The 27,191-nt window shown below is 39.0% G+C and overlaps 1 protein-coding gene and 1 pseudogene across 7 annotated transcripts in view; both read right to left on the minus strand.

Annotated features, from left to right (window-relative positions):
- The window catches only part of CMSS1 (cms1 ribosomal small subunit homolog), a 417,987-nt gene that overhangs the window by 24,403 nt on the left and 366,393 nt on the right, over window positions 1-27,191 (minus strand). For 5 of the 7 annotated variants that reach the window (XM_071214870.1, XM_071214867.1, XM_004479216.4 and 2 more), the window contains one exon: window positions 9,409-9,485. In XM_071214870.1, the coding sequence (XP_071070971.1) occupies window positions 9,409-9,485 (77 nt within the window). The remainder of the gene's footprint in view (window positions 1-9,408; window positions 9,486-27,191) is intronic. The other 2 variants (XM_071214866.1, XM_071214865.1) reach the window with 1 other exon arrangement.
- LOC131278392 (U6 spliceosomal RNA) lies at window positions 15,060-15,154 on the minus strand (annotated as a pseudogene).

The following is a 27,191-nucleotide window of genomic DNA, read 5'->3' on the forward strand; positions in this document are numbered from 1 at the left end:
GGTGAAATAACACAATGTAAGAGGAAGACTTGAAGATAAAGTAGAGGAAATCTCCCATAAAGAGGAAAAAAATAAATAGATGAAGACTAGGCGGGGGGAAAAAAAGATATTAGAGAACCAGCTCAAGAAGTCCAACATTCAAAAAAAAGGAATAACAGAAAGAAGTAATAAAAAAAAGTGAGGAAGGAATAATCAAAGAAATAACACAAGAAAAACTTTCCTGAACTGTTGGATACTTTCCAGATTATGAAACTCCAAATTGAAAAGCCATAAAGAAATCAAGTATAATGAATGTATGGAAACCTACACCCAGAAGCATCACTGTGAAATTTCAGAACACCATGGATAAAAGATTCTAAAAATTTCCAAAAAAGAAAAACAAAGTGGAATACAAAACATAAAAGGTGAGGAAATATGTTATCGGCCCTCTCCAAACCAATAATGACTGTTAGAACTCAATGGAATCATGTTTTCAAAATTATGAGGAAAAAAATTGCAAATTAGATTTTACTATCCAGCCTATCTATCAAGTATAAGAGTAGAATAAAGACATTTTTAAGTATTTAAGGCCTCAAAAAATTTACTTCCTACCCAAATATACTGAAGGCTGTGTTCCAGCAAAATAAAAGGCTAAACCAAAAAAAGAGGGCAATATGGAATTCAGCAAATAGGGAGTTTAACCCAGAGTCAGTGTTGAAGTGACACTCAAAGCTCAGCAGGCTTTGAAAACAAGTTTGGAATGGAATAGGAGTACAGCAGTTGTCTGGAAAGAAAAATAACATGTATTTCAGTATATGGAAAATATTCCTGAGTTTGTGGAAGAATTGTTGGAACATATGGAAACACCCAAAAATAATAGGGGTGGCGGACTTGGCCCAGTGGTCAGGGTGACCGTCTACCACATGGGAGGTCCGCAGTTCAAACCCTGGGCCTCCTTGACCCGTGTGGAGCTGGCCCACGCGCAGTGCTGATGCGCACAAGGAGTGCCATGCCACGCAGGGGTGTCCCGGCGTAGGGGAGCCCCATGTGCAAGGAGTGCGCCCCGTAAGGAGAGCCGTCCAGTGCAAAAGAAAGTGCAGCCTGCCTAAGAATGGCACCGCCCACATGGAGAAATGACATAACAAAGATGACGCAGCAAAAAGAAACACAGATTCCCGTGCCGCTGACAACAACAGAAGCGGACAAAGAAGACGCAGCAAATAGACACAGAACAGATACCAGGGTGGGGGGGAGAAGGGGAGAGAAATAAATAAATAAATAAAATCTTAAAAAAACAACAACAATAGGAATCCAGGAAAATGAAGCAATTATTAATGCCATGAAAATAAAGAGTAGTATAAAATAGGAGAAATGGTAACTGCTTCTCCTTTTCTCAGTACTCAACAATATTTCCATGATCATAATAATGTAATAGTGACAACTGTTTTAACCAAAACTGTGATATCATTGTGTTGGGTGGAGTAAAGTAAAAGGGGGTGGATGGAGCAGGAACAAGGGGATAGATGGTAATTAATATATTCCTATATGCCAAGTCAGGAAGTTAATAGATTATGGTTAACACTTCAAAAGATAGGAAGAGAAGGAAAATTTCTCAATATGATAAAATGCATATATGGATAACCCACAGCCAACATTATACTCAAGGGTAAAGGTTGGAAGATTTCCCCCTAAGATAGAGAATAAGACAAGGATGCCCACTATTACCACTCTTATTCAACATTGTGCTAGAAGTTCTAACTAGGGCAATTAGACAAGAAAAATAAATAAATAAAAGGGATCCAAAAAGAAAAAGAAAAAGTAAAACTCTCACTATTTGCAGATGACATGATCTTATTTTTAGAATATTCTGAAATGTCTAATACCAAGTCACTTGAAGTAACAAACGAGTTCAGCAAAGTGGCAGGATACAAGATCAACATGCAAAAATCAGTCATATTTCTGTACTCTAGCATGGAACAATCTAAGGAGGAAATCAGGGAAAAAATTTCATTTACAATAGCAACAAAAAGATTCATATACCTAGGAATCAATTTAACCAAAGAAGTACAGGTCCTATATGCAGACAACTATAAAACAATGTTAAAAGAAATCAGAAAGACCTAAACAAGTTGAAAGATGGATTTGAAAAAGACTAAATACAATTAAGATGTCACTCTAGGAAGCAGATGTGGCTTAAGTGATAGGGCTTCTGTCTACCATATGGGAGAACCTAGGTTCAATCCCTGCGGCCTCCTGGTGAAAAAGGAGAAAGCATGCCTGTGTGGTGAGCCAGTGTCCGTGTGGTGAGCCAAGTGCCCACATGGCGAGCTGAGTGTCCATGTGACGTGCCTGTGTGGTGAACTGAGTGCCTGTGTGGCAAGCTGAGTGCCTGTGCAAGTGCCCGCTTGGTGAGCTGAGTTCCTGCATGGTGAGCCAGTGCCCGCACAGCAAGTCGAATGCCCATGCAGTGAGCCAGTGCCCACATAAGAGTCATGCAGCAAGATGATGATGCAGCAAAAGAGAGACAGACAAAGGGGAGAGTCAAGGTGAAGCACAGCAGAAATCAGGAAATGAGGTGGCACAGCTGACAGGGAAACTCTCTCCACACCAGAGGTCCCCAGGATCCAATCTTAGTGAATCCTAGAGGAGAAAAAATGAGAAGACAAAAAGAGAAATAGTTACAGAAGATCACACAGTGAATGGATACAGACAGCAAAAACTGCAGGGCAGGAAAAGGGGGATATAAATAAATAAATAAATAAATCTTAAAAAAAAAAAAGATGTCAATCCTACCCAAACTGATTTATAAATTCAATGCAGTACCAATCAAAATTCCAACAGCCTACTTTACAGAAATAAAAAAGGCAGTTACAAAATTCATTTAGAAGGGAAAGTGCACTCAAATAGCCAAAAGCATTCTGAAAAAGAAGAGTGACATGGAACGAATTTCACTGCTTAACTTTGAAACATATTAAGCTACAGTAGTCAAAATAGCATGGTATTGTCATAAAGATAGACACATCAGGCAGTGGAATAGAATTGAGAATCCAGAAATAAATCCTCACTTCTATGGCCAATTGGTTTTTGACAAACCTACCAAAGCCATGTTAAAGGGACAAAACAGTCTCTTCATCAAATGGTGCTGGGAGAACTGGATAACCATAACCAAAAGAATGAAAGAGAACCCCTATCTCCTTCCCTATACAAGATTCAACTCAAAATGGATCAAAGACCTAAATGTAAAAGCCAGGACCATAGAACTACTAGAAGAAAAGGTAGGGAAATATCTTAAAGACCTTGTGATAGGTAGTGGTTTCTTGGATCTTACACCCAAAGCATGAGCAACCAAAGAAAAAATAGATAAATGGGGCCTCCTCAAAATTAAACACTTTTGCACTTCAAGGGACTTTGTCAAAAGGGTGAAAAGGCTGTCAACTCAATGGGAGAAAATATTTGGAAATCACATGTCTGATAAGGGTCTCATATCCATGGTATATAGTGAGATGCTAACAACGTAATAATAAGACAAATGACCCAATTAAGAAATGGGCAAAAGACTTGAAAAGGCATTTGTCCAAAGAAGAAATACAAATGGTGGAAAAACACATGAAAAAATGTTCAACATCATTAGCAATTAGGGAAATGTAAATCAAAACTACAATGAGATATCATTTCACACATATTAGAACGGCTTCTATTAAAAAGAACTAAATGTGCAAGAAAGGATGTGAAGAGAGAGCAACACTTATTCACTGTTGATGAGAGTGTACAATAGTACAGCCACTAAGAAGGACTGTTTTGTAGTTATGAAGGAATTTGAATATAGACTTGCCATGGGAATCAGCATTACCTCTACTAGGTATATGCCCAGAAGAACTGAGAGCAATGACACAAACAGACATTTGCACACCAATGTTCATAGTGATAGCCAAAAGATGGGAACAGTCCAGGTGTCCACCAACTGATGAATAGATAAATAAATTGTGATGTTTACACACCACGTAATACTATACAGCTGTAAGAAGAAATGAAGTCATAAAGCATATGCCAACACAGATGAACCTGGGAAACATTATGTTGAGTGAAGCAGGACAGACACAATAGGACAAATATTATAGGACTGCACTACTATAAACTAAATATATTGTGTAATACCATGGAGTTAGTAACTTGAATATGGGTTACTAGAAAATAGAATGAGGTTATAGAAAAGAAAGCTGAGGGTTAACTTGTACAGAATTGGTAAAATGATGTTTGAGTCAGGTCTGAGTCGCTTTAGACTTACTTTGTCCTTTACCTCTGTAGATGTAATAAATGTAAGTTCTCCCACCCCAAAAAAAAGATTATGTCAGAAATTGATAAATCAAAGAATAGTACTATAGGCTTTAGGGAAAAGAGCTAGAAAAGCTGAGAGTAGTTTCTTTGGAAGAAAGAATTAGGATGGCAGTGGGGTAGGGAAGGGAACAGCTATTTTTTCATTAAAAACTCGAGTGTTTGATTCAAATTTTACATACAATTATTACTTTAGTAAATATAAAAATTTAAAATTCTCATATTAAAACAATGTAAATGTGCTCATTGTAAAAATGAAAATAAGTTAGAACTGGTTGTAGTTTCTTTTGTGTTTCGTCAAATGTTATTCAATATACATCCACCAAAATGGCTAAAATTAAAAAGACCCATAATTCTAAATGTTGGCAAGAATATGAAATCAACAAAACTCTCATACATTGATAGTGGGAGTGCAAAATAGTACAATCATTTTGGGAAAAGTTCTGGCAGTTTTTATAAAATTAAATATGACTCAGCAAACTTCACTCCTATGTATTTATCCAAAAGAAATAAAAATATATGTTCACAAAAAGAGAAAAATGAATCTTCATAATACCCCCAAACTGGAAATATCCATCAGTAGAAGGGATAATCAAACTATGGTATATTCATATAATGGCATACTGCTCAACAATAAAAAGGAATAAACTACATCAACATAGATGAATCCAAATAACATTATGATGAATGAAAGAAGCCTTAAACAAAACAGCATATAATGTATGATTCCATTTACATGACATTCTAGAGAAGGCAAAACTAATTTTTTGGTAAATACCTCAGAACAGTGATTGCCACTGGGTTGAGTGTTTTGAAAAAGTGATTGACTGAAAAGAGGACTGAAGGGATTCTGGGGTGATGATAATGTTCTTTAATCTGATAGGGGTTTGTCTTAATAGAGTTTTATGCATTTGTCAAAACCCATTGAAAGGGACACTTGGCATTTGTGAATTTTTTTGTATATAAACTTTACCCCAAAAGGAAAAAAAAAAAGAACAGTGAAATAAATATTGAGCTTCAGTCAATATGCATGCTGAAGCGTGTGGTGCGTGTACTGATTTTTTAAAAAATTGGAGCAGTTGTACATTTTCTTTCCATTCTTTTAATGAGTGTACGGATTTTGCATATTACCTTGAAATGCATAAGAAATAAAGTGGATTGATAGATGGACAGAGTGCCTTGAACACACTGTTCATAAAATTTTGGACTTTGAGGACATTGTGGGTGAGGAAAATCTTATTGGAAGCTGGAGGAAGGGGATACTTGTTATGTAGGGGTAGAAAGTTTAGCAAAATTGCTCTTTGGCTAGTTGTGTGGAAAATAGAAAATATGTCTGAACAGGATAACATTGCTAATGAAGGAGATTTTCAAAGAATGTTGAAGGTACCACCTGTTTTTTTCTCTTGGGACTTACAGTAAAATGCAAAAGGAGAAAATGAAATTGCGAGAAAGACAGTTTAAGATGAAGTTATGGGTGTGAGTGTAAAACCATTTGCTAGCCCAAAACATGACTGTCACCTGATAAGAGACAAAGAGCCAGAGCTACCAAGGTAAGTTATACCTGGGAGATATATTTGTTCTGATTTAAGAAGCTAATTATTGGTATAATTTGTTACGCAACAATTATTAATACAAAGAGTAACAGAATCCAGATACCAATGTGAAAAGACTGAAGGTGAGTCAGAATGGATAGGGACTATGTGCCCTTGGCAATAGTGAAGAATAATCTTGGAGAAAAAGAGTGGGAGAAAGGCCTGAGATATGAAGTGATTAATACTCAAATAAGGACACAGGCAAAAAGGGAAGTAAGCAAGGAAAAGGACAAGATTCCTTTATAATTCAAGGAGATAAACAAAGGGCTAGCTGAGGAAAAGAAGTCCAATGTGATCTCTGAGGGGGAGAGAATGGGTTATAGAACTATTGAAAGGCTAATGACATCATGGAGGCATCGACAAAATTGTCACAAAATTCCTTGTAAGGGATTATTTTCTGGGAACCATAATTACAGTCATTAGGGCTGGCTCTGAAATGACGATGCTAAGAAGGGAAGAAGGTGATGCAATCTCTAGGAATAGGGGAATTCATTATTTATTTTGGAAGCAATATGGGGGGGGGGAAGGAACGGAGAGTAGTTAGCAAATCTTTACACTCGTGTTGTATCAGTCAGCCAAAGGGGTGCTGATGCAAAATACCAGAAATTGGGTGGTTTTTATAAAGGGTATTTATTTGGGGTAGGAGCTTACAGATACCAGCCCATAAAGCATAAGTTACTTTCCTCACCGAAGTATTTTTTTCACATGTTGGTACAAGATGGCTGCCGTTGTCTGCAGGGATTCAGGCTTTATGGGTTCCTCCCTTCCAGGGTCTTGTTTCTCTCTCTGGGTTCGGGGTTCCTCTTTTCCCAGGGCTTGCATCTTCTTGGGCTCAGGGTTCCTCTCTTTCCTCTATGTGCTTACTTTCTCGGGCTCCAACTTAAGGTTTTATTATCAAACTCCAACATCAAAAACCCTCCAACTCTGTCCTTTGCCATGCCTTTTATCTTTTATCTCAAGGTGCTACTGGCATTGAATCCAAAATAATCTCATATGCCCAGAGGAAAACACCAGTTTACAAACATAGTCCAATATTTCTTTTTGGAATTCATCAATAATACCAAACTGCTACACATGTTAAGCAGGCCAAGGATGATTATTTAGATGTGAAATATGTTGCTAGAAATATGTAGTTGTGTGTATAAAAAAATTTTTATAAAGCTATAAATCTCCTGTATGAAATCCTGGACAGATCAGAGGTATGGACTTGATAACACAAATGTAAGGCCCAGCTATGGCAAAGGACTATTTATTTCTACAGAAACTCTAACCTGGTGATATTAAAGCCTAAATGTATATTTCAACTGGTAGTATAATGCCAGTTCCTGCGCAGCCATAAAGAAAAACTTAAAAAGTAAAGCGACTAAACAACTTTGAAAAAAAATTCAAAATTTAAATAAAGTATAAAGTAATTTCTTTTTCTTTTGATCCAAGAAACAAGAGTGATTACATTTAAAAAATGAAATTTGTTCATGTCTGCCAAATCAGTCAAGTGCACAACACAGAGCTCAATAATATAGTGGCTCTGAGACACTTATGAACCAGTGCAAACAACTAGAGAAGGACTTACAAAAGGACAGTCTGACTGACAAGAAGGTCCTCTTTGGAGATGTAGTATGAGTAGTGGGAGAAAGGGGAGAAAGGAGGCCACAGAGGAACCAGAGGGACTGGCCGGAGAGTCAGGGGTGGAGCAAGAGAGTCCTGGCCCTGAATATCAAGGTTGGGGAGCCGTTCAAGGAGGGAACTGCAGTGGGAAGATCAAAGATGGGGCTGGAGAAGGGAGGAGGGACTGGGTCAAGAGGCTCAAAAAACCCTCCACAGGCAGCAGTGTCCAGGGGCATGAAGAATATTTAGAAATAAGCTCTGCAATTAGGTGCTGATTTGGGGCAAAGATTAAAGAAGCCATGACTATTGGTATGGTCTGTGGGATAAATTTAGGTAAAATTAAATCTTGTTTTATGGAAATACATTAAAAAGCTAAGCATGTCAACTTTTAGATCTCTGAAAGAATGGTAAAACTACAACTGGTATAGCGTTTTTGAACAAAATATTTAATGGCTAGAGAGAAAACCAAGATAATTACATATTAACTATATATGCTTTTCAGCATTTGCCTTCCCACAAATAAAAAAAATAATGAACAAAACTGAAAAGACTTGAAGTATATTTCATTTTAGTAATTACTCTTTAGTGATTTAACTTCTGTGCTTACTCTTTGGTAACTACTGTTCTGAGTGTTTAACAAGTATTAATTTATTTAACCCCCATTGCAACTCTGTTAAGATAGAATTTTTAACCCCATTTTACAAATAAGAAGACAGACATTGAGAAGTTAAGCAACTTGCCTGAGGTAACTTAGCTTCTAAACAACCACTATATTAAACTGATTCTCACAATTATCCTGAGCGTGGACACAAACTTTGGGTAGAGTCACCTTCTAGAGGAATGAGATTAGGGTCTCCTCTCAGAATCAGTACGATGAAGATGGCAACTTTGGATTAACAGCAGACACTCCTTTAAAAATTACATGTCGATTTATCAATCAGGGACACATAATGTGAAAAATCTTCAAATCGATGAGAGTAGCATTTCAAAGGCCAATAGGAAGATTAAACAGGCAATATAGGTCATAGGTTTCAGGAGCAAATATGAAGGCAGCAAATTCTAGGAAGAAGGCATACAACAGACCATAACAATGTAGAAATGAAGCACTGGGAGTCTGCTGGCAGCACAGCATTGAACTGTAATCATGGCTTTTTGTGCGGACTAACGTTGCATTATGGCTATGCTATTTGTCTCTTCTTCGGAACTGTAATCAAAAGAATGAGATTGGACCTTTGGGGAGAAATGTGGTATAGGAGTCTAAGATACTGTTATTGTAAAATACATTTATACATTTATATAATAAAATCTTAGGGGGAAAACTGAACTTGTGGTTTATAATTAATGAAGCATGTCTTTTCCAGGGGTAGAGATGGTAAAATTTTCCTCAAATCCCACCAAGCAGTTGATGTTGGGGCACAGAGAATGCTGTAGAGGGGAAGAAGAGGCTGATTTCAAAAGCCAACAGTTGGGAAGGAGATGTGGCTCAAGCAGTTGGGAACCCACCTACCACATAGGAGGTGTCCCAGGTTCAGTTCCCAGTGCCTCCTAAAGAAGATGAGCAAGACAGTGAGCTGATGCAACAGGACGGCGCGGCAAGCTGACGCAACAAGAAGATGCTATGGGAGCCATGATGAGGAAACACAATGAGAGACACGAAAAGCTGGGAGCGGAGGTGGGTCAAGTGATTAGGTGCCTCCCTTCCACATGGTAGGCCCCAGGTTTGGTTTCTGGTGCTTCCTGAAAAGATGAGCAGACACAGAGCATACAACAGTGAGTGCAAACAGTGGAGTGGGGGGTGGGGGCTGGGGAGGGAGGGGGAAGGTAGGGGAATAAATAAAAATAAATCTTAAAAAAAACCACAACCAGCCAACAGTTATTGCTTTCCCACAGTGACTGTTACCTGTTTGGCAGGAATTGTAGCTGTCTCCGGCTGCATCATTTCAATGTCACCTCCTCCTTCTTCACCATCTGATGCTTCTAGGAAATATAAAGTTTAGAAATTAGAAAAAGCTCGCTCTCTTCCATTACTGGTGCAACCTTTCTAGAAGCATCTATTCCTTGACTTAGTAATTCTACCTGTAGGAAGCTGAATTTAATGAAATGATCAAAAATGAACACAGGGATTTAAGCACTGAGGTAGCAATCTTATTTATAAAACTGAAAATTGCCTAGATGTCTAATATTAGGGAAAGTTAAATAATTATGGGACAATCATACAACAGGACATTTTTGCAGTTTTAAAAAATGAAATTTAGTAAGAACATATAATGACAAAAGCCATCTTATGATGATGATAAGAAGTGATCAGAAATATCATTATGGAGCAGCTACTACATGTTTAGCACTGGGCTTCACATATATTATTTTTTATAATACAACTATTGATTTTACAGATATTGAACCCCCTACCTGCAGATAAGAAAACAGCCATGTAGAGAGGTGAAGCAATAGGTCACCCACCTGGGAACCCAGGTCTATTTGAGTTTAAAGGCTCTGATATTCCCCAGAGAGTCACAGAGCCTGTGTCTAGACCTAGTAAGTCCCTGAAACTCAGGTGCTGGGTATAGGAGAGATGCTAAGAAATTGTGGCAAAGGGATTGTGGCAAAGTCATGGTAAATTCTTAGTTTGAATTCTCTTTATCTTTCCACAATAGGAAAAATAAATTATTCCTCTAAGAATCCAGAAAAATACAAGATAAAATAATTTTCCTGTTCCTACAACAAAAAGTTCTTAGATATGATAACAAAAGAATAATCCACAAAAGGAAAACTTGATTAAGTTGACTTCGTCAACATTAAAAATGTGCTTTGTGGGAACTGGACTTGGACCAACGGATAGGGCGGCCGCCTACCACATGGGAGGTCCGTGGTTCAAGCCCCGGGCCTCCTTGACCCGTGTGCAGCTGGCCCATGCACAGTGCTGATGTGCGCAAGGAGTGCCATGCCACACAGAGGTGTCCCCCATGTAGGGGAGCCCCATGCGCAAGAAGTGCATCCCATAAGGAGAACCGCCCAGTGTGAAAGAAAGTGCAGTCTGCCCAAGAATGGCACTGCACACACGGAAAGCTGACACAACAAGATGATGCAACAAAAAGAAACACAGTTTCCCGGTGCCACTGATAAGGACAGAAGCGGTCACAGAAGAACACACAGTAAATGGACACAGAGAGCAGACAACTGGGGGGTGGAGGAGGGGAGATAAATAAATTAAAAAAAATAAATCTTTAAGAAAAAAAGTGCTTTGCGAAAGACTTTGTTAGGATAATGAAAAAAAGCTACTGAGAGAAAATATTTTCAAACTGTACATCTGACAAAAGATAGACTAATATGTAAACAATGAAAAAAACTCTCAAAACTCAACAGTAAAAAGCAAGAATATCAATTAGAAGATGGGAAAAAGACATGAACAGACATTTCACCAAAAAGGATATACAGATGGGAAATAAGCAAATGAGAGGATGTTTAACATCATTAGTTGTTGGGGAAATACAAAGTAAAACCACAAGATATTATTACACATCTATAAGAATGGCTAAAATAAAAAATAGGGGAAGGACATGGCTCAAGCATTTGGACATTTGCCTACCACATGGGAAGTCCTGGGTTTGGTTCCCAGTGCCTCCTAGAGAAGATGAGCAAGACAGCAAGCTGGTGTGATGGCTGGCACTGTGAGCTGACTCAACAAGATTATGCAACAAGGAGACACAAAGAGGAAACACAGTGAGAGACACAACAAAGCAGGGGGCGTAGGTGACTCAAGGGATTGAGTGAGTGCCTCTCTCCCATATGGGAGATCCCAGGTTCAATTCCTGGGGTCTCCTAAAATGAAGGTGAGCAGAGCACACAATGTATGGACACAGAGAACAGACAGCAAGCACAAACAATGAGGTGGGGGTGGGGGGAGAAAAAAAATAGTGACAATACCAAATGCTGGTACAGATGTGGAGAAATTGGATTATTCACTTACTGCTGGTGGGTATGTAAAATGGTACAGTCACACTCTGGAAAATAGTTTGGTAGTTTCCTAAAGAACTAAATATTTAAATATTTGTAAATCATATATCTGATAAAACTTTAATATCCACAATATAGAAAGAACTTGTACAACTCAACAAAAAGACAAACAATACAAAGATGTTGAATAGACATTTCTCCAAAGAAATGGCCAAGAAGCACGTAAAAAGATGCTCAACAGCCTGCCTGGTAATATATTTTTCTTAAGGGGGTGGAGGGGGAAACATGCTCACCATCATTAGCCATTTCAGATGTACAAATCAAAACCACAATGAGAACTCACTTCACGCCCATTAGGATGACTATTATTGAAAAAAGGAAAATAATAAATGTTGGTGAGGATGTGGAGGAATAGAAATCCTTGTACATTGCTGGTAGAAATGTAACATGGTGCAGCCACTGTGGAAAACAGTTTCACTGTTCCTTATAGAGTTGAACATAGAATTAGTATATGATTCAGCAATCCCACTTCTTTATAACAAAAAGAAGTAAAAATAGGGACTTGAACAGATATTTGTACAGCATTATTCACAATAGCCAAAAGGTGGAAGCAACCAAGTGTCCACCAATCAATGAATGCATAAACAAAAATGTGGCATATTCATACAATGGACTATTTATTATTCAGCCATAAAAAGGAATGAAGTTCTGATAAATGCTACAACTGGATGAACCCTGAAGATAGCTTGTTGAATGAAATGAGGAACATATAAAATGATATATATTGTATATTACTTATATGAAATACCTACAATAAGCAAATACATAGAGATAGAAACTAGATTACAGGTTTCCAGGAGTTGGGGGGAAGTGGGATTGGGAAGTTATTGTTCAGTAGATACAGAGTTTCTGTTTGGAGTGTTGAAAAGTTCTGATAATGGGTGGTGGTAACAATACTGCAAATGTGAACTGTGCAGATGAATATGGTTAAAATGGGAAATATTGTGTTGCAGATAAGTTACTACAATAAAAATTACAACAGAGAAATGCTAAATTATCTTTATAAAACAATCTATACACAAATGTTTATGGAAGCTTTATTTATAATAACCCTAAACTGGGTACAAACCAGATGTCCTTCAACGGGTAAATTGTTAAATACACTGGTACATCCAAACCACGTGTTATGGATTGAATTGTGCTGCCCCCCCCCCCCCAAAGATATGCTGAAGCCCTAATCCCTGGTACCTGTGAATGTGACCTTATTTAGAAATAGAGTCTTCGTAGATGTAATAAAGTTAAGATGAGGTCATATTGGATTAGGATAGGGCTTAATCCAATGACTGGTATCTTTTTAAGGCAGAGGTTCTTTGTGGAAAGATTTCATGGGGTCTCTGAGCTTGAACTAAAAAAAAAATCAACTTACTATTTTTATTTTCTCTGATCTCTAACTGAAATCTACTATTTCCCTCACTTATGAATATATGCAATAATTTACAGTAGTATTCATTTCATATCACATTATAGTTGTTGCAAATCTTGAAAAATTGCTTATGCTCACCCATACTTCAAAATTATGGTAATTGTTAGACCTGGCACTAGTTGAGTGTCAGAAAACTATCTGTTGCTACATTCTGAGAAGGGGTCCATGGGTTTTACCTAACTGGCAAAGGGGTCTGTGGAACAAAAAAAGGTTAAGAACCCCTGTTTTAAGGAGAGAGAGATTTGGAGACACAAAGACACACAGAGGGGGAAGATGGAGGCCGAAATCGGAGGGATACACTTACAAGCCAAGGAATGCCAAGGATTGCCAGCAACCACCAGAAACTAGGAAAAGGCAAGGAAGGGTTCTTTTCTAGAGCTTTTAGAAGGAGTAGGGCTCTGACGACACCTTGAGTTTGGACTTTTCTCCAGAACTGTCAGAAAACAAATTTCTGTTGTTTTATGCCACCCAGTAGGTAGTAACTTGTTATGGCAGAACCAGGAAGCAAATACACCATGGAATAGTAATTATCAGTAGAAAGGAATGAACTACTGATAAATGCAACAACCTAGATGAATCTTTAGAGAATTCTGAGTGATAAAAGTCAATCCCTAAAGGCAAAATACCGTATAGTCTCATTCATTAACATTGAAATGATAAATTATAGAAATTATAGTAGTTGCAAGGGGTTAAGGAGGGGTTGGGTGCAGGAAGAAAGTGAGTATGGCTATGAAAGGGCAACATAAGGGATTTTTGTGGTGATGGAAATGTTCTGGATCTTGACTTTATCAATGTGAATATCCTGGTTGTGATATGGTATCGTAGTAGTTTTGCAAAATGTTACCATTAGAGAAAACTGAGTAAGGGGCACATGGGATCTCTCTGTACTACTTCTTATAACTGCATATGAATCTACAAGGATTTCAAAATAAAAAGTTTAGTTAAAAAAAAGTCTTTAAAGGAAATCCATTCCTTATCCGGGAAGTCCCAAACTATTAAGCTGTGTTCAGAGAATTGTCACCCCAGGCAGGCCATGATGGAATCTTTAATTAAAAGCCCTAGGCCTAGAGTTACCAGATAAAATACAGGATGCCTTGTCAAATTTGAATTTCAGATAAATACCAAATACTTTTTTAAGTATAGGTGTGTCTCAAATACTGCGTGGGGTATATCTACAGGGGACTAAAAAATTATTTCCTGTTTATCTGAAATTCAAATTTAATGTCAAGGGATGCCCTGTATTTTTATGTGCTAAATCTGACAACCCCATCTGCGGAATTTCCTTTCCCCAGAAAAGGCCACTGTGAGGGACTGAATCATGTTCCCCCAAAAAGCCATGCTTAATTCTTAACCCCTGGTCCTGTGGGTGTAGACCCAGTTGTAAATAGGATCTTTGAAAATGTTAAGGTGTGCCCAAATTGAATGAAAGTGGGCCTTAATCAAGAATGGACGAAGGCTTTATAAGCAAAGGAAGTTGGAAACAGGGAGAAAGCCACAATGAGCAGCCAGAAGCTGGAAGTCAACGGAACCTAAAAGAGAAAGGAGAAGGTGCCTTGCCTTGGGACAGAGAAGCCCAGGACCAACAACTGCAGGCAGCAGGCCGTATAACACCACAGTCTTCTAGGAGAAAGCTTTGTCTTTTTGACACCTTGACTACGAACTTTTCCTAGACTCAAAACCATGAGCCCATAAATTAGTTATTCAAGCCAACCCACTGTATGGTATTTGTTCTAATAGCTAGGAAACTAACACAGCCACCTTCGGTCTTGTGAAAGTTCTCACATTGGCTCTACCATTAGTACCTCTTTTCTCTTAATACCCTCCACCCCATCCTTCTCAGGTGGGATCTTTCATGGAAGCCTTGGTTGACTACCCAGCCTTACTTCTTCTTGCCTTTGTGCTCAACAGTACTTGTAGTCTGTACCTGGTAAATCAGCATGTAATTTTTATATATATAATTTAATATTTATTTAGAATGAACAAAGAATGTATAGATTTCAAAAGCTATCTAATTCCACAAATGTTAGGAGATCCAGAAAAAATAATATTGTTATTAATTAACTGCCTATCAGCACTCTTTATTACATTTTCCTAAAATTTTTACCCTATATTCTAAAAATACAGAATGCTTCATGAATTTGCATGTCATCCTTGAAAACGGGCCATGCAAATCTTCCAATTTTAGTATACGTGCTGCCTAAGTGAGCACATGTAACTTTATTCTGTCTCACACTGTGTGGTGATATTGCATTTGTACTGTAAGCTCTCTGAAGCTACCCATGGGAGCCCAAAGTACTTGGTCCAGTGTTGATTAAAAAGAAAGACTACCTCCCATACCTATTATTTTATTTACACTTTTGTTATAAAAGTAATATATCCTCCATCAAAAACATTAAACCCCTTACTCAAGTTTAAGTAAAAGTTCTCATCCCTGTCCTATATGATAAAAGTATTTCTTATGTACTTTCATGTACTTTCAATGCACTAAACACACACACACACGCCCCCTATATAAACAGAATTAGATCATATATATGATACTGAAATTTGTTTTATAATGTAATATGTCTTTGGACATCTTTAGATCTACCCCAATGTTTAACGGTCATGTAATATTTCATTACATGGATATTCCATGATAATTCCATGATAATTTCAAGATTTATACTATTTTGCAACTAACTACAAAGTAATTTATCTTGGCTTGTCAAATTGTTTCACATTGTTACTGAATATTTGAAATCGTAACCTATTCTAGATCACATTAGAAGCATTACTTACCTTAATTTCTCCTCTCCTAAATCACTTATTTCTTTAAAACGATTGTAACAATTACACTTGACAAAGGGTTCAAATAGTACTGAAAGTTATAAAATAAAGATATAAAATTAAAAAAAAATAAGCATCTTCTCCCCTGAACCCCAATTCCTTAGCTGAAAAAAACCCCCACAAAACCACAATTAATAGTCTCTACTTCAATAAACCAGACCTGCACTACCAAGCCTGCGTCTCCAGAGTGGACTCTGTGTGAGAACTTTTGCTCCGTTCGCCGCTCACCTCGTTGCTGGAGTAGAGACTGCCGGGAACCTACTTTGGGTACTCTTTTCTATCTTCCTCTCTTACTTCTATCTCCTCTGAGTACTTGGGTGCGCCTTCTCCGGTCGACTCTTACTGACTCTCTCCACGCGTCCCCTGTCTCCCCTGCCTCAGCGGGTCGAGCGGACGGCAGAAGTGGATGAGCAGGAAGTAGGCAGCAGACGGACCATTGAGATAGCAAACCCCGAGGCTCTTCTCCCCCTCTAAGAACCTTCCTTCTTGCCTCTCGGCTTTTGCCCCACAAATGGACATCCTTCTAGGAGTCCATCATGATATAAGCAGGCCAATAAGAGAGGATCACTCAGTCCTACACAACCAACACGCAACAGGGGGATACAGGAAATATTAAACAAAACAAAACAAAACACAATGAGAGATACAACAAAGAAGGGTGCAGGGGTTCCCAGTGCCTCCTAAAGAAGACGAGCAACACAGCAAGCTCATACGATGGGCAGGCATGGCGAACTAACAAACAAGAAGACACAAGAGACAACAAGGAAAAAGTTAACAAGAGATAACAACAAAGCAGGGAACAGGTGGCTCAAGCAATTAGGTACCTCCCTCCCACATCAGAGGTCCCAGGTTCAGTTCCTGGTGCCTCTTAAAGAAACAAGGAAGATGAACAGACACAACAAGTGCAAACATGAACGGTTGGGGAGAGATAAATAAAATAAATCTTTAAATGAAAAAACCACATGCTAATATAGAAGGTTATAGAACTTCTCTTTTCCCTAATCCCTGCCACCTTCTTTTTGATAAGTATTTGGGTCCTAATTTTCCAGCATTTTTCTTAAGCTTCTGGGCCCTTGCTCACATGTGCTTGTTTTAGGCCCTGGAAGCTACCCTATCAATGAGATCACGTGGTCAAATGTTTTATAATTTGCAAAAAGATATATTTTATTCTATATATACTTATTTTAGAGATATGCCAGGAAGTCTATTAAAAAATATTGTTATTTGTCTTGACTTGGAGATAAAACTTTGTCAGCTGTATTAAATTTCAAATTTTAAATTTGTAAATTTTACTTTGTCAGCCACATATTAAATTTCAAACAGTCCCTGTTTAAACTTTAAAATTAAATTTTAATTTTAAATTTGTAATTTGTTGTGAACTTCTTTTGTATCTAGTTTTGTTTCAGTAATTTTGCATATTTTTTGGAAGAGAGGGCCCCCCTCCCCCCCCCATTAGTATAACCTTCTGGTCTCACAAAAACCTAGATCTGCCATGGCTAACAACCTTGCTGAACTTTCTTATTAATTTTAATAGTTGGTGTGTGCATTCTCTTGGATTTTCTATGTAAATACTATATCATCTGCAAACATTGTTTTATTTTAGCTTTTCTAGTGTTCATACATTTCTTTTTCTTGTCCTAACTAGACTGCTAGCACAATTTTGAATAGTGAATACAAGTACTGTTTTTTATTTTTTTTTAAAGTGTTATAGAGCTACCATTAAACAGGATGTTTCTTGTAATTTTTTATGTGAAGCAATAATGATAATTAGCTGATTAAAGAATAAAACCACAATCATTTCAGTTGATGTAACAAAAGCACTTGATTAGATATATCCAGTAAAGGAAAACAAAACTCAGCAAAGTAGGATCAGAAGGCAACTTCTTCACACTGATAAAATGCATCCAAAAATCATCCTTACAGCTGACATTATACTTGGGTGAAAGTCTGAATGCCTTTACTCTAAGATTAGGAAAAAGGCACAGAGGTCCACTCTTACTATCCTAATTCAACATTGTACTGAAGATTCTAGCCAGTGCATTAAGGCAAGAAAAAGAAATAAAAGGCAAACTGATGAAAAAGGAAGAAATAAAACGGTCTCTATTAGCAGATGATATGATCATCTATGTAGAAAATCATATGAAATCTATAAAAAAAGCTATTAGAACTAATAAGTGCAAGGCCACAGGATAAAAGGTTAATATAAACATCTATTTCTATGTATGAGTAATATACATTGGAAATTGTCAGCGGCACGGGAATCTGTGTTTCTTTTTGTTGTGTCATCTTGCTGCGTCATCTCTCCATGTGTGTGGCGCCATTCCTGGGCAGGCTGTACTTTCTTTGTTGCTGGGTGGCTCTCCTTACGGGGTGCACTCCTTGCACGTGGGGCTCCCCTATGCGGGGGACACCCCTGCGTGGCATGGCACTCCTTGAGCGCATCAGCACTACGCATGGGCCAGCTCCACACGGGTCAAGGAGGCCCGGGGTTTGAACCGCAGACCTCCCATGTGGTAGACGGACGCCCTAACCACTGGGCCAAGTCCACTGCCCTCTACATTGGAAATTGAAATCTAGTGACAGTAGCCAGTGTGAAATTATTAAATGACTGACACATTTATCAGTGGAATAGAACAGAGTCCAAAAATAAATGCACACATATATGGCCAGTTAATTTTTTTTTATTTTTGAGGTACCGGGGGCCAGGTATTGAGCCCAGGACTTCGTATTTGGGAAGCTGGTGCTCAACCACTGAGCTACAATGGCTTCCCAGGTAGATCTTTGTGATCTTGGGCGATGCAAAGATTTCTTAGATACAACACTAAAAGCACAATTCCTTAAAAATTAAGAACTTTTGATCTTTGAAAAACATTCTATGAAAAAAAAAAAAAAAAGAATGTGAAGTCCAGGAAAAAATATTTGCAAATTACATATTTTACAAAGGACTTGCATCCAGAATACAAACAGAACTCTCAAAACTCCTTTAATAACCCAGTTTTTAAAAATGAGCAAAAGGTACCACACTAATGAAAGAAGTTGTTGATGTGGGAAAAGAGGGCAGTGTGGGGAGTGAGGCATATGGGAACCTCCTATATTTTTTAATGTAACATTTTGGGTGATCTATATATCTTTTAAAAATAAATAAATAAATAATTTTTAAAAATGAGCAAAAAATTTGAACAGATACTTCACCAAAAGAGATATTGATAGAAAATAAGTACCTGAAAGTATGTTCAACATTATTAGCTATTATGGAAATACAAAAAATAATATAATAAAATATAACATAATACAACATAATAATTCTACCTATTAGAATGGCTAAACAAACAAACAACTGTCAATAGTAAGTTCTAGTGAGAATTTGGAGCAACTGGGACCTTCATATATTGCAAAATGATACAGTCACTGTGATAGGTTGAATCATGTCCCCCAGAAAATGCATGTTTTTAAAATCTTAATCCACATTCCTGTGGGTGTGAATCCATTGTAAATAGTATCTTTCACTATGTTAAGCAAGTCAGGGTATGGAATCATTTGTGAATAGCATCTTTGAAGGTCCCATTTAGGTGTGGCTAACTGATTCAAAGTGAGCCTCAATCCAGATTATTGGAGGTCTTATAAAAAAAAAATTGGAAGTCACAGGAGTCAGAAAGGAGAAGATATTGCCATATGATGGAGGCAGAGATACAAACCAAGGACTCTAAGGATTGCTGGCAGTCAGCACCAGAATGCTACAAGCTCTGGGAGAAAGCAAGCTTTGTCAGTATCTTGATTTTGTGCTTCTTCTAGCCTCAAAATGATAAGTCAATAAATTCTTGTTGCCAAGCCATCCCATTGTGTGGTATTTGTCATAGCACCTAATAAACAAAGACAGTCACTTTGGGAAACAAATTGGCAGTTTCTTATGAAGTTAAACATATATGACCAGTAATGCTACTCCTTGCTATTAACCCAAAGGAAATGAAAACATACACACACACACAAACCTGCATGCAATCTTTAAAGCAGCTTTATTCTTTTTTCTTTTTATTTATTTTTCTTTTTTTCTTTTTTTAAGATTTATTTTTATTTATTTAATTCCCCTCCCCTCCCCTGGTTGTCTGTTTTCTGTGTCTTTTTGCTGCGTCTTGTTTCTTTGTCTGCTTCTGTTGTCGACAGCGGCAGGGGAAGTGTGGGCGGTGCCATTCCTCGGCAGGCTGCTCCCTCCTTCGCACTGGGCGGCTCTCCTTATGGGTGCACTCCTTGCGTGTGGGGCTCCCCTACGCGGGGGACACTCCTGTGTAGCACGGCACTCCTTGCACGCATCAGCACTGTGCATGGGCCAGCTCCACACGGGTCAAGGAGGCCCGGGGCTTGAACCGCGGACCTCCCATGTGGTAGACGGATGCCCTAACCACTGGGCCAAAGTCCGTTTCCCTCTTTTTTCTTTTTAAAGATTTTATTTTATTTATTTCTCTCCCCCCCCCCCCCCACCCCGGTTGTCTGTTCTCTGTGTCTATTTTGCTGTGTCTTCTTTGTTCGCTTCTGTTGTTGTCAGCGGCATGGGAATCTGTGTTTCTTTTTGTTGCGTCATCTTGTTGTCCCAGCTCTCCGTGTGTGCGGCACCATTCCTGGGCAGGCTGCACTTTCTTTCACACTGGGTGGCTTTCCTTATGGGGCGCACTCCTTGCGCGTGGGGCTCCCCTACGTGGGGGACACCACTGCATGGCACGGCACTCCTTGCACGCATCAGCACTGTGCATGGGCCAGCTCCACACGGGTCAAGGAGGCCCAGGGTTTGAACCGCAGACCTCCCATGCGGTACACGGACACACTAACCACTGGACCAAGTCCGCTGCCCAGCTTTATTCTTAATCACCAAAAACTGGAAAAGAAATCAATGTCCTTCTAATGGTGAATGGATAAACAGACTATGGAACAACCATACAATGGAATATGATTCAGTAATAAAAAAGAATAAAAGAACCTACTCATACACACAAAAACATGGGTGAATTTCAAAATCATGCCATGTAAAAGAAGTCAAACTCAAAACTAGCAATTGATGATTTTAAAAAATCAGTGTTCAAAAGTCTGATTGCAATATAATTTTCCTTTATCATACTGCTCTTGTCTGGTTTAGGTATTAGATTATATTAGCCTCATTAAAAAGTTGGCTAAAACCCTCTCTTTTTCTATCTTGTGAAAATAACTGTATATGGTTGAAATAATCTATTCCTTGATATTGGGTAAAATCTATCAGTAGAACCAGCAGGGTCTAGTGGTTTTTTAAAAAAAATATTTTCTTATCTCCCCCCCCACCCCACCCCATTGTCTGCTCTCTATGTCCATTTGCTGTGTCTTTTTCTGCGTCCACTTGCATTATCCGGCGGCACTGGGAAACTGCATCTCTTTTTGGTTGCGTCATCTTGCTGCATCAGTTCTCCACGTGTGTGGCACCCACCACTCCTGGGCAGGCTTCGCTTTTTTCACGCAAGACGGCTCTCCTTGCAGGGCGCACTTCTTGCATGTGGGGCACCCATGTGTGGCATGGCACTCCTTGTGCACAGCAGCACTGCATGTGGGCCAGCTCACTACACAGGTCAGGAGGCCCCGGGTATCCAACCCTGGACCCTCCATATGGTAGGCGGATGCTCTATCAGTTGAGCCACATCCGCTTTTCAATAGTATTATTTGCGTTGGTATGTTTTAACATATTGCTTCAATTTTTAATTATTATATCATAATCCAGTTTTTCTATTTATTCTTAACTTAGTTTTGGCAAATTATATTTTTCAAGGTAACTGGTCATTTAATCTAACTTTTCAAATTTATTGTAGAGAAAAGATCATTATATGTAGCTATTTCTCTTTTTTCCTATTATTTATTTGCACTTTTTTTCTTGTTTAACCTTGCTAGAAGTCTTTTTTAAACAAAACAAAACAAAACCTGTTTTGTATGTTCTAAAGCCATCTATTTTGTTTTGATTTCTATTACACTAATTTCTATTCTTACTTTTTTTATGTTTATTGATTTTCTAATTTTTGGAGTTGGACATTTAGTTCATTTTTTTTTAAACAGTATGGTTAATTACGAAACACTTTTTTTAAAAAAGTTTTTATTTTTTATTTCTCTCCCCTTCCCTGCCCCACCCCCAGTGTCTACTCTCTGTGTCCATTCCCTGTGTGATCTTCTGTGTCTGCTTGTATTCTTGTCAGTGGCACCCAGAATCTGTCTTGTTTTGTTGCGTCATCTTGCTGCATTAGCTCTCTGTGTGTGTGGCGCCATTCCTTGGCAGGCTGTACTTTTTTCGCACAGGGTGGCTCTCCTTACAGGGCGCGCTCCTTGCACGTGGGGTTCCCCTATGCAGGGGACACCCGTGCGTGGCATGGCACACCTTGCGTGCATCAGCACTGTGTGTGGGCCAGTTCATCACACGGGTCAGGAAGTCCTGGGTTTGAACCTTGGACCTCCCATGTGGTAGGTGGACGCCCTATCTGTTGGGCTAAATCTGCTTCCCAGATATTTAGTTCTTTAGGTCTTTCTTTTTCTGAGGTAAACTTTAAGGCCATACATTCCCTTTTATATCTTTAGCTGCACATATTTTAATATTATAGTATTCTCATTATCACTTAGCTGTAAATACTTTTAGTTTCAATTATGACTTTTCTTTGACTTATGAGTTATTTAAAAATATACTTTAAATTTCTAAGCATATTTTTAAAAGTTATCCCTTTATCTGCATTGCGGTTATATATATTAAGACTTGCTTTATTGTCTAGCACAGAGATTAGTGAAATTTTTCAGTGAAGGACCATATTTAGAATTTGTGAGTGATATGCTCTCTATTGGCAATTACTCAACTCTGGCACTGTAGTGCAAAAGTAGCCCTAAGCAATATGTAAATGAATGGACAAGGCTGTGTACTAATAAACTATTTACAAAAAAAACAGGGCAGCTGGATTTGGCTCAGGGGCCATAGTTTGCCAACTACTACCCTAGGATATTATTAGGTGCATACAGTTTGAGAATTGTTACAGCTTCCTGTTGAACTGTTCTTTTTTATCATTATGTTATGACCTTTTTTTTTTTTTTTAAACTTACCTTGTTTAATTTAAATTTTACTTTTTGTAGAGAAGTCTTTTATACTTCCAGAGGTGATCACCCATTCTCCGGGAAATCTGTACCATATGCACTGAAAACTAATGCTGGAGACACACCTGTACTTAAACAGTCTAAAGAGTTTTGCTAAAGTTACCCGTCCCTAGGAGCCAAAATGTTTTATTTGGCCAGGAGAATCAGGTTGGGAACTACCCCCTAATAACCATGTTCCCAGCGTATTAAGAGATTCTCACCAGCATCACAGGGAAAGAACAGAATTCCCACATCTAAAGGACAGGACCATGAGACTGAATCTGGGGAAGGCCTTAAGACCAAGCCAGCAATACAGATCACAGAGGAGGGGAGAAGAGGTGAATGGAGGGGAGAGGAAGGGAGAGGGAGGGATAGACAGTGAGACCTAACCAGTGGAAGAAGGGGCCCTCAATTCTGACTCCACCTATACTAATAGCAGTTGTGTAGTGAAGGTGGCACCATCCTTTATTACTTCTACACACTTTTCACAATAACTACTACTGATGTGCTATGACTAAAAAAAAATAAGGGCTTCAAATCAATTAGGCCATACCAGAAGAGATCCATACTGTCTGCAAGTCTCTCTCTCATTCACTCCAATGGTTCAGAACATCTACTCTTCCTATATCCTTGGCATCTTTCCTTGTCTATCAAAATTTTAACTTTTGTCCTTCAAAATCCAGCTCCAGTTTTATCTCCTCTGTAAAGACAGTCTTAAAGCAGAAACAAGAATATTTTAGAACTATAATCTAGCAAGTACTTAAAATATTTATTGAAAAAGGAAACAGGAGAAAAGGAGAACAAGATCTAGTATGAAAATGAAGAATTTAGAGAAGGAAGCCATTGGAGGTACAGCAAACCCAAGACTATCATGCCCAACACAGGTCATCAGGTTGCCTTGAAGGGGTTCCTCAGAGAAACTCAGCCTGACTTGGCCTTCAGTCTCCTGGCCTTTCCTTTTCTTTTTTTTTTTTTAAGATTTATTTTATTTATTTCTCTCCCCTTCCCCCCACCCCCTGCCCGTTGTCTGTTCTCTACATCCATTTGCTGTGTGTTTTTCAGTGTCTGCTTGCATTATCTGGCGGCACTGGGAAACTGCGTCTTTTTTGGTTGTGATATCTTGCGTCAGCTCTCCCTGTGTGCGGCACCACTCCAGGGCAGGCTGCGCTTTTTTCACGCAGGGCAGCTCTCTTACAGGGTGCACCCCTTGCGTGTGGGGCACCCCTATGCGGGGCCCTGTGTGGGACAGCATTCCTTGCGTGTGTGGCAGCACTGTGCGTGGGCCAGCTCACTACATGGGTCAGGAGGCCCTGGGTACCGAACCCTGGACCCTCCATATGGTAGAAGGACACTCTACCGGTTGAGCCACGTCTGTTTCCCTCCTAGCCTTTTCTGATCACATAGTTCTGGGGTCCAGTTTGCCAGGATACTAATCCACTCTTAAAATCTTCCACAAGCTTGTGGTGCTTCATTAGCCTTGTTAGTATAACATTGTGCCCTTCGAGTTTTGTATTGCTTTTCATGGCCATTGTTTTCCTTTTTGCTTTTTCACTCTTTTAAGTACAGCAAGAAAGTAGGCGTGATCTACCCTCTCTATCTCTTTGGCTCCTTACTTCCCTCTCTTTCCAAAAGATTTTACAAAACAACATTTTGAATGTAGGTCACTATGAGTTAGCTACAAGAAGTTTTCTTGTACTCTGAACTTGAATGGGAAGTGGGGTTATCCCTTTTCCCCTTTTATTTTGTTACTCCTAATGGCACTTGCAATGGCCTGATCTACATTCTAATAATGTTCTGATTTTTCATATCTCAGGATGTCCCTAGCAACGGACACAGAGTTGATTTACAAAATATATTGTAAGTTCCTGTAGAAAACTTTAACACTAGAAAATTCGAAATAAGATTTTTCTTATCTCTGAATGGAAGTCACTTTATAAGTCTTGAAAATCTGAGAGAAAGTACTAAGACCAATAAGATCACCTCAGAAATACATGACTGAAGTTTCCAGGAAGGTGGAGGATTAGGGGGGCAGAGGGCTCACTTCTCTCCCAGAAAAATTGCTAGAGGACAGGTAGAAGCTATCTGGAAAACTGTTCTGAGGCTCAGAACACGAGGGGGAAGGCTAGACACAGCCCAGAAGAGAGAGAGAGGTGAAGGAAGGAAGTCAAGGCTGGATTGAATATTCCCATGAGGCGTCCATCTCTGTCCTGCCTCCACCCCCATCTGCAGATCAAACAGCACTGGGTCCTTTGGCCCCTGGCAGGTGGCTACAGACTGAGGAAAATGTTGTACATTTTCAGGCTAGGTGGGGCTGTGATATTGTTTGACGTGAGAACAGGCAGGTAGCTAAAGAAAATTGCCCTGGACTGGTTGTTGAGGGTACAGAGGGATAGAGAATGTGGATGGCCAAGGGAGGAGAGCAACTTCTGAGGAAGTTTGTTTGGGAGTCCTGGACCACCCTGAGAATATTAGTTCTGCACTGTCTGCCAGGTACAGTGAATGAATTCCCACCCCCTAGTGTCTGGGGCCTGAGCTTCAGATGCTGGAGAATGCCATCTGCTGGCAAAGCAGGAAAGTACATGCAAAGAAGGGGAAAACAGTAAGAAAAAATTAAAAGAGGCAATTGGGTGCCTTTACTGTTCCCACTCCAAGGCTTTGGAAACTGGCCTGCACCCCATTAATGGGTCCTTAGCCCCAGATTGAGCAGTTAAACAAGGGCAATCCTAAATATCTAGAACAGGTTGGACCAAGAAGCTACTTAACAGTCAATCCCTAGGCACGAGAGAGAAACTGAACATCAGAGTAAACTCAGGATCATCATCAGATGTTTAGACATTAGCAAAAAATACAAGCCATACTAAGGAAAAAGAAAATATGACTCAAGCAAAAGAACAAATCAAAGCTCCAGTAGACAGAGGATTTGAAACAACTAATCAGTGATGCTCATATATATCTCCTAAATTAAATCACGGCACTGAAGGACAACAAGGCTAAAGAAATAAAAGACATTAAGAAGACACAGGATGAGTACGAAGAAACATCTGAAATCTTGGATGGAAAAACAAGAGCTTATGGGAATGAAAGAATAAGATTAAAAATACAATGGAAGCATATAATAGCAGAACTGAAGTCATGGAAGAGAAATCAGTGACACAGAGGACAGAACAGCTGAAATTGAAAAGAGAAGAACAGAGAGATAAAAGAATTGAAAAAATTGAGCAGGGGTCAAGGAGCTGAATGATAGCATAAAGCTCACCAATATATGTCTAATGGGAGTTCCAGAAGGAGAAGAGAAGGCAAAATGGGCAGAATGAATATCTAAGGAAATAAGGGCAGAAATTTTCCCAACTCTCATGAAAGGCATGAATATATGCGTAGCAGTTTGGCATTATTTATGAATTCCAAAAATAGTTATTGGATTATGTTTGTAAACTGGTCTGTCAGAGGTATCATTTTAATTGATTAAATTATGACTAGGACTTTGATTGAGCCACATCAGTAGCACTGAGAAAAGACATGGCAAAGAAGAGTTGGGAGCCTTGTGCCGGAGCCCTGGGAAGTAAACACACAGGAGAAGAACACAGAGGAATAGAGATGTCTCCTTAGGCCCGAGGAGAGAGACAGAACCATTTGCCTGACAATCTACAGCTGGCTTTGTGGAGAGACACAGTAGCTGAGCCCAGAGAGAAACAGAGCCCTGGGACGAGAGCCTGAACTCTTGGCAGATGTTGGCAGCCATCTTGCCCCAACACACGGCAATAGACTTTGGTGAGGAAAGTAATTTATGCTTTATGGCCTGGTAACTGTAAGCTTCTACCCCAAATAAATACCCTTTATAAAAGCCAACAGATTTCTGGTATTTTGCATCAGTACCCCTTTGGCTGACTAATACAATAGGTATTCACAATGCCAGTATATACTAAAAGGGACAATCCACTGGGAAAAGGCATTTCACAAAATCCAGCACCCTTTCTTGATAAAAACACTTAGAAAGATAGATTTCGAAGGAATGTTCTGCAACATAATAAAGGGCTTAGATGAAAATCCCACAGCAGCCAACATCATACTCAATGGGGAGAGGTTGAATACTTTCCCTCTAAGTTCAGGAATAAGACAAGGATGCTCACTGTCACCACTGTCATTCAACACTGTGCTAGAAGTTCTAACTAGAGCAATTAGGCCAGAAAAGAAATAAAAGGCATCCATTAGAAAACAGGAAGTAAAACTCTCATGGTTCACAGATGACATGATCCTAAATTCAGAAAACCCCAGAATATCTACAACAAAGCTGTTAGAGTTAA

Source organism: Dasypus novemcinctus, chromosome 4 (genome assembly GCF_030445035.2).
Source record: "Dasypus novemcinctus isolate mDasNov1 chromosome 4, mDasNov1.1.hap2, whole genome shotgun sequence".
NCBI classification, from domain to species: Eukaryota; Metazoa; Chordata; class Mammalia; order Cingulata; family Dasypodidae; genus Dasypus; species Dasypus novemcinctus.